Source organism: Acanthisitta chloris, unplaced genomic scaffold, assembly GCF_000695815.1.
Source record: "Acanthisitta chloris isolate BGI_N310 unplaced genomic scaffold, ASM69581v1 scaffold41898, whole genome shotgun sequence".
In the NCBI taxonomy this organism is placed as follows: Eukaryota; Metazoa; Chordata; class Aves; order Passeriformes; family Acanthisittidae; genus Acanthisitta; species Acanthisitta chloris.
This window is the reverse complement of record NW_008687240.1, coordinates 1,068-9,551: the sequence shown is the minus strand read 5'-3', so window position 1 is coordinate 9,551 and position 8,484 is coordinate 1,068. Positions and strand designations below refer to the sequence as shown.

General features: G+C 48.3%; 1 protein-coding gene across 1 annotated transcript in view; it reads left to right on the top strand.

Moving 5' to 3' along the window:
* The window catches only part of MTFR1L (mitochondrial fission regulator 1-like), a 7,290-nt gene extending 1,200 nt beyond the window's left edge, over positions 1-6,090 (top strand). The window contains exons 3-5 of the mRNA XM_009080498.1: positions 527-738; positions 2,705-3,017; positions 5,785-6,090. Of these exons, the coding sequence (XP_009078746.1) occupies positions 527-738; positions 2,705-3,017; positions 5,785-5,890 (631 nt within the window). The 3' untranslated portion in view covers positions 5,891-6,090. The remainder of the gene's footprint in view (positions 1-526; positions 739-2,704; positions 3,018-5,784) is intronic.
* Positions 6,091-8,484: the final 2,394 nt, after the last annotated feature.

The following is an 8,484-nucleotide window of genomic DNA, read 5'->3' as shown; positions in this document are numbered from 1 at the left end:
AAAGGAGGGCAAGAGAAACAAGTGTCTTGTGAAAGATGAAATGGACTTTGGAATCAGAGGTGAAAATTAATGAGTGACATTTCCCACGTGCTCCCAGAGCACTGCCAGCATGGAGACATGGTCACCAGGAGAGAGGTGACTTCAAACCATGTGAGCACAGCCAGACTTTTGTCCCTGAGTCCTCACCACATCTTGTGATTTCTGTGATAGACTCTTCGACAATCCTGAGATTGTCTGTTGGAAGGACCTTAAAGCTTATCTGATTCCACCCCCTGCCATGGCAGGGACACCTTCCACCAGCCCAGGTTGCTCCAAGCCCCATCCAGCCTGGCCTGGAGCACTTCCAGGGATGGAGCAGCCACAGCTGCTTGTGTTCTTTTTGTCATGCAGGAAGAGCACATACATGGGGTGGCACAGAGGCTTCATTCATTGTGTTGAAGGCTTCTGCTGTCCTCCCTGGAGGCCAAGCCTTGTTGTCACAGAGGCATCTGGCCCTTGTCAATACCAACAGGTTTTTGTCCCCTAGAAGTGACACTCGGCCGCTGAAGCACAAGTGGAAGCCAAGTCCCTTCACCGTGATCCAGCGAAACGCCTCAGTCCCCAACCTGAGGAAGCAGGAGGAGAAGCTTCTGGCCCTGAAGAAACCTGGTTTGCCAGCACTGAGCCGAACCACAGAGCTCCAGGATGAGCTGAGTCACCTCCGGAGTCAGATAGCCAAAATAGTGGCTGCAGAGTCAGGTAGGAACACAATGAGCCTTGTTTTTTTGTGTTGAGGGCAGAGTTACTGAGCTGTGATATTTCATCCACACACACCAGGCTCGTGTTTTCCAGCAAAGCTCTGGCTTTTGTGGTGGGAGGGAGACCTGGGCCAGCTCAGGGCTCTGGTTGTGCATAGAGCTTTGCAGCTGTTTCACTGGAGGGTTCCAGCTTGTTCTTAAGACATCCCAAGTGCTACTGTGACTGTGTTTGGAGGCACCTAAATTCATGGAAGCATTGGTGTGTTCTTGCCCTTCCTGCTCCAAGCCAGCCACGAGGGTGAGGGTTGTCTTGATTTGGGGAGGAGAGAGGTGTTAGTGTTCCTGTTGTGCAAATGACAGAATTGTTTGCTATTCCTGTAGCAAATAAGGTGTTTGGGGGAAAGCCAAGCTGGACTGATTTAGCCTCAAAGCTGAGAGAAGTTTTACTTCTCTTCCTTTCATGGCTTCTCCTTTATACCTTGCCATGGGCAGGGACATTTCTACTAGCTCAGGTTGCTCCAAGCCCTGTCCAACCTGGCCTGGAGCACTTCCAGGGATGAGGAGACCACAACCTCTCTGGGAGGTTGAGATGAGGTGAGGTATGTCTGGTGGTCTGTGCACACTTAGAGAGGACCTTGTGCTGGTGTCCCTTGTCATCTGGTCCTGTCACAGCACCTGATCCTGTGGGATCCAGCATCCCACCTGCCTTGGCTCCTAGAGCAGTGAGGTGAAATGAACCCACACTGGAGGTGAGGGACCCACACTAACCTCAGCCATGCAGGGAATAAGCATGGAATGAGGCAGTACAGATATCTCCTCCAGAGAGGCTCTGTGTGTCCTCATCCTTCTTTGTGCCAGAGCAGAGGAACAGCCAAGCTGGAATGTAGACTGGGAAATGGTATGATTTTTTTCATTCTCAGTGTTGTCTCAGCTTCACAGTTGGCTAGAAAAAATTCAAGGAGAGTAATAACAAGGGGAAATTAGAGATCCAAATGGGAGAAAAATGATTTAATCCCTTCCTCCCCCCTCTGCCCAGGGCTGGGCCTGGCTGTGCTCAGCTCCCATCAACTCTGCAGCCTCAGTCAATAACAGGGGGCAGAGTTAACCTGGCAGCAGCTCCAGATCTGATGGAGGAGATAAGCATTGAGCAGGCTTATTTGGGAAAGATTGATGCCAAAGAAAGAAATATTGTGCAATCTGCTTTATTACATACTGTTAGAGAAATCCTTTCATTGGGAATCGATGAGCAGTTCGCTCTGGAGGCCAAGGGCACTGGTGCTTTGAGGTGGAGTTTGTTTTCAGTACTGGAAGGTTCTTCCAAGGAGACTTGTCCTCAGCATATTCCTGGGGTTTGGTTGTTTTTCCATCATGTTTTACACTGGAAATGCCTGATGTGTTTTCACTTAACCCTTGGAATTTCTGTAGCTGTTGTTATCCTCACGCTGGTTTACATAAATCCCATTTCCCTATGGAAATGTACAGATGAGAATGAGAAGCAGAACAGGTCACAACACCTGCAGGCACAGGGAGAATGGCTGTGACCATGTAGTGTGAAATGCTGGAGCTCCTGGAGAGGCTCTGCATTGACACTGGCTGTAAGGAAGGAGCCTGACAGGAAAAGACAGGCAAGGAGTTCTCAAGGGGATGGAGAAAAAGAGGAGAATTCTGCCCTGAGCAGCAGCTAAAATTTCTGTTCTGCTATTGCTTGTTTGTAAAAGGCAACATCACCATCAGGTTTGTGCAGGGTTTGAGCAGAGGATGGTGAGGGAGGGAATGGAGATACATCAGGGAGTTGGTGGGACAAAAGGTACTGGAGAAGGAAGCACAGTGGACATGAAGGGTTTATTTTCCTCCAGTGAGAGGTTGGCTGATGATTCCTCTGGATTTCTACTTTGTTTGGGGGGGAAATCTGACCCATGTGCTTTAGTGTGAGTTTATCTATCCACCTCTATTGTTTTCTTTTTCAGCTTCTGCCCAATTAACACCAGATTTATTATCTCCAGGAAGTTCAAATGCATCTTCTCCTTTACATTGTTTTGGACCCTCTTTCCAATCCACAACTTCCTTTGTCATTAGCGATATCACAGAGGAGGAGGCAGAACTGGAAAGCCCTGAGCTCCCGTCGGTCTCCATGCTCTGTTCTGCTGCCTCTGAGAGCTGCAAGCCAGAACCAAAGGATCCTGATGAGGAAGACTCTGTGTCTCTTTCCAAGGCCAGCAGTTTTGCAGACATGATGGGAATTCTCAAAGACATTCATAGGATGAAGCAGAGCAAAGACTTGTAAGTGCTCCCTGAGCTCTCTTGATTCTCTGTCTTGTGTCAGATCACTGAACATTGCACTCACTGCAACTCTGTGTTCAGGGGGGAAATACCTGGTTAGAGCAGCACTTGGGAACATATTCCTGGATTTTTTGAAGCCTCTTCTTAAACAACACCTGGATAGGAAACAGTGAAGGGAATTTAAACTGCTGTGTCTTCCCAAACCAGGACTGTGTGTGCTCACAGCCTTCACTGCCTGTAGTATTCCAGATGCTGGTGTTAGCTCACCTCACATTCCCAGGGAGTTGGGAAGCTCAGCAGCTTTTCCAGCATGGCACAGGCAAGAATTAACACATGGAGCTTCTCAGCTTCTCTTCTCTTGCATCTGTCCCAGCTCTGAGCGTGGGCAGGGTGAGTTTGCACTTGTCTCGTGACGAGTTGACACATTGATCATGAGAACACCCAAAGCTGCTTAATGCCTAGGGCAGGTTCTGCCCAGCTGGGAAAGTTCCTTCTTCACTGTTGGCTGTACCACCTGCCTTTCACATGTTGAGATCACAAGGATAAAGTTCTATCTCCACGTTTTTTTTCAGCCCAGCCATTATGTTGTGTAATGTTCCTGGCCAAAAATAACACGTTGTGTGATGGTTGTTCACAACTTCTGTGCTTAATTCAGTGTCAAAGAAATTAAATTCTCAGCACTGGAAAAAAAATGTAGTCAGATGAGAGGAACATGTTCAGCTCTGCACTCAGAGCATAAGTGAGGTGTTACACCTCCATCACTCACACACCTCACCCCTTTGCTTGTTTTCCTGTGTTAGATATTGCTCAGAGCTTCAACACTTGATGGGTTTGTGTAAGTACATCTAGAGGGTGCATAGGGTTCATGCACCACAGGTGAATTGCTCCTCTTCTTTCTCCCTGTCTGTTGCAAAGCAGAATTATTGGATTTTTAGGCAAAGGGAGAGAGAATTAACAAAAATCCTGTGTGTTGTGTGGCTCAGCCACGTTGAATCCATAGGGTTTGGACTGTAACTGTCACTGTAACTGTCACTCAGAGCAAGGAAACTGCTGCTGGCTGTGCCAGAGGTAGAGGGAAACATGCATTATTCCAGGGGAAAAAAAATAAAAAAGCCTTGTACAAGTACAGATTATGTCAGGGAAATCTGAGGCATTTCTCATCCGTGTCTGGATTTACCAGCTCCTGCAGATTCCAGGCCTCCAGCAGTGGCCAAATCACGAGGCTGTCACAAACAGTGTGTGGGTGACAGGGAACACTGCAATACAATCTTGATTTCCTCGATGGAATGTGTGAGAGCAGCTGGCAGGGGCTGAAGGTGTTTGATCCTGCTGCTCCCTGGGGAGAAGCTTGGGGAGGGAGTGGGAGAACGAGGTGGTTTGTGTGTGGCTTTACCAGCAGCTTTGATTCTTTCAGAGTCATAGAAGGTGAGGGAGAGCAAAGATTTGGTATGGAGAGAAGGAGAGAGAGCTGCCAGGTCCCTCCTTGCTGGGATACAGGGTGGGCAGAAGGATTGGGTCACCAGGATCTTTGTCCCCTTGTGACAGCTGTGCTGATCACCCAGAGTTGGGTCACTCTGCAGCTGCTGCAGGGAATGCTGCAACAGAATTTTCTGCTGGAGCTGAACCCTTTTCCTCTCCTCACTGTCTCAGCCTCTGACTCTCCTCCTGCTCTCAGCACTGACATTTTAGGGTCATTACAGCTTAATTAAAGCTGTCTGAAGAGTCACAGGTAGTTGAAAAATTATGTTAATCACTGATGTTCGTTGCTTGATGAGCTTTAATTGCTAACACATGTCAGTGCAGTTGTGGAGCTTCCCCTGTGCTGTCCTGGGGCACACAGAGCCCTTTGCCAGGGCAGGTGGCAGCACTGGGGACCTTGAGCAGGGTCAGGGGCTCTGCAAGTGGATGAAGGTACCAAAAAGGTGCTTTAAAATGTGTTTTTCTGCTGCTCCTTGGTGGTTAAACAGCCTTGGAAGCTTCAGGATTGAGGGAGAAACTCTGCCTGTTTCAGCAAACATGAACCAGAGCCTGTTATCTGTGGGGGAAATACTCCATGGGGGTTTTATTTTCCTTCCAGGAATGTTTAAAACACCCATAATGTTTTCTGAGCAAGGGAGGACTTCAGCTATGAAAAGAAAGAGCTCTGAAATGATCACTGCAGGTTGTAAACAAAACCTCAGTGATATTCCTGATACCTGAGGGAAAAGAACTGAGGTTTGGCTCCCTGTAAAAAAAATTTCTCACATGAGCTGCTTGTCTGAACGTGTTGCAGGAGGGAAGATGCTCTGAGAACAGGATGTGCAGACAACTTCATGTGCAGTGGAGGGAAATGTGTGTAATCCCCAAGATTTGAGTAGGGAATCAGATAATCATTGTGTGGCAAAAGTCACGAGGAAAATTCACTTCCAGGAGTTCACCTCAAACACTTCTCTGCTGGTTGGTATTGAGGGGATGGAGGCTGTAAATAATTCATGAAGTTTTGGTTTATTCATTTGTTATTAGCACAATTGAATGAAAATGATACAAAGCTTTGATGCTGAGATTTCCAGGATCTGCCTTGGGCCACTAAAGGAGCTCCAGGTTTTTTGAGCCAACATGAATTTGAGCTGCTTTTTTTGTTGTTTCCTGGTGTTGTTCTTGCACCTCCTCCACTTGTGACAACAGCTGCTGGTGAAGGCTGCAGGAAAACACTTGAAAGGCTCTAACCAGAGCTGTTAATCACCACTTGGCACTTGTGTGTACTAATCCCTGCCCTATGTTCCAGCAGGACTCGCCCATCCATGAAGGAGGAGGATCCAGCAGTTCTGATTGCAGAGGTACTCAGAAGAAAATTTGCCCTCAAGGATGAAGATATGGCCCTGAAGGAGAAATGATGTCATTTAAACTCTGTAAGCAAAAGTGTTATGCTCCCAAAATTCTCTCCACAGTAGCTGCCTTCCTAAGGATTGAGCCTTTTGCCTCTTTTATTGGTTAGACATGGTTTCTGCACTGGACATTTAGGAAAGAACCTACAGATTTGATGTGTTTTCCATGTGTTGTTCTATTTAAGAGAAAAAAAAAAAACTTTTTAAGAAGATGGAAGTTCTTTTCCACCTGTGTTTTGATGTTGATTATTGATAAGGATCTTCTGGAGTGCTGCTGGATGATGTTCTTTCTACCTACAGTTTTCCTTAGGTTCCTACTAAGCATTACCCTGTAACAGCCTCATTACAATAGAACCAGTTCCCATTTCCAGTATGAACAGGTCAAACATCCAATTCTTTGTTCTGAGTATGGTACAGAGCTAATGAGAATAAGCTAATTAATGCTTCCAGGCCTTCAGTGTTTTGGAGGTGGTTGGATCACAGTGGGAAAAAAAAAAGTCTTCCCAGAGATAGGATGGATCAAACCCCTGGTGGGATCTGGCTGAGTATTTAACTCACGGAGTGATTAGCTCACTGTTGCATGACAGAATGGCCTTAATTTCTTGCCAGTAATTTACTGTTTCATTACTAGTCCTTGTACTCCAATATTGTATTTTATTTAGCATTCAAAAGGTCTATTTATTCCTGCACCAGTGCTAAGGGCCAAGGACCCACCTGGGGACGAAGGAACTTGGCTGTGGCTGCAGTTCTCACTCACTGAGGAAGTTTCCTTCAGCTACACATTCTCTGCAATGTTCCTCATGGCTGTATTGAAAGTATGAATTTTTCCTTTATATAAAATGGAGCCTTAATAAGACAGAGATTGTCCTTGAGGTTATTAATGTGTCTGTGTCCAACCTGTCAGTGTGGAGCTCATGGCTGGAGGGGGGTGGAATTTCAGCTGCTGCAGCTGAACATATTCAGGTGCCAAGGATTTTCTTAATCCTCCAGGGTATAGCCCTTGAAAAGTTAAATTATAGGATCATAGAATCAACCAGGTTGGGAAAGACCTCCAAGATCATTGAGTCCAACCCTCCCGTGGTTACCAGACCATGGCACTAAGTGCCACATCCAGTCTCAGCTTGAAAACCTCCAGGGATGGTGAATCCACCACCTCCCTGGGCAGCACATTCCAATGCCTGAGCACTCTCTCCCTAAAAAATCTCTTCCTAATATCCAACCTAACCCTCCCCTGGCAGAGCTTGAGTCTGTGCCCTCTTGTCCTGCTGCTGGTTGCCTGGGAGAAGAGACCAACCCCCACCTGACTCCAACCTCCTGTCAGGGAGTTGTGGAAGGTGATAAGGTCTCCCCTGAGCCTGCTCATGTTCTGCTTCCTGTCCATCCAAACTCTCAGGGAATTCACCTGCCTGTGGAGAGGATGGAGCTGTAACCAGGAGTCCTTTTTTGGGAATGTGCTCCATGTGCTGGACATGAATCACCAGGCTGTGCCACACAGGCTGCAGCTGCAATTGAAACACTCAAACCATTATAAGCAAACTCCTTCAACACTTTATTTGTCTGAAAGCAAAAAAATCTGAGAAAACAACTCTCTCCTGCTGCTCTGTGCTGTGGCCACACCGTGCACACAAACACGTTCTCCTCCCCAGTTCCCATCACTTTCCAAACGGCACAGCCCTGAGGCTGCACAAGAGGTCACAGGTGAACCACTGAGGTCACTTACCAGTGTTTAATCACTCTGTTCCCTTGGGAATCCTGTGTGAACAGTGACTCAGGGCACAGCTCCAGCTGCTGCCCCCCAGGCTGGTGGGGGCTGTGCCTGTGGGGAGAGTGGGGCAGGTGCCTGGGGGAGCTGTCCCAGTCCCTGTGGGCAATGACCCTGTTCCCCTGGGAGTCCTGGGTGAAGAGCTGCCTGCAGGGACTGCCCCTGGCCCCTGCTGTGTTCTGGCTGTGCTCCCCCAGGGGCTGTGCTCTCCAGGGGCTGTGTGGAGGTGAACAAACCCCCCCAGCAGCCCAGGGCTTGGCTGCTCTTACAGGGCTGATCTTCTCAGTGTCAGCAAAATCAGTCACAGAACTGACACCGATTGTCTGCTGTGGTTTCTTATTCCACTTTGCACCTGGTTGGAAACCGAGTCCAGCCTTCATCTCCTGGCCCTCCTGTGTGGTTATCCCCCAGGCTGAAGTGACACTGCCACTCCCTGAAACCGTTTCTCCAGGAAATAACTGGGATTCATTCCTGTGAGCAATGAGCTGGTTGTCCTCGGAGTCCTGGGGGCGGCAGGAATCGTCCCCCACCCCAGAGTAGGCTTTGCTCTGGCTGGGGGCCTCCACCTGCAGCCCCGAGGAGTCTGGCACAGCAGCTGGTGCTGCCCGTGCCCAGCGCTGAGCTGTGCCCTGCACCTCCTCCTCAGCTCCAAAGGGTTGTTCTTGGGCTGCTTCCACCCGTGGCAAGGCCAAGATCTTCACAGGGCAGTCAGCCAAAGGAACAGCTGTGTCTTTACAGCCTTTATTGGGGATGAAACACGGCCTGCAGTTTTCTTTGTCTTTCTCATCTGCAAACAACACGGAATTGGTTAAAGCCAGAGCTAAGCAGACACATTTCTCAT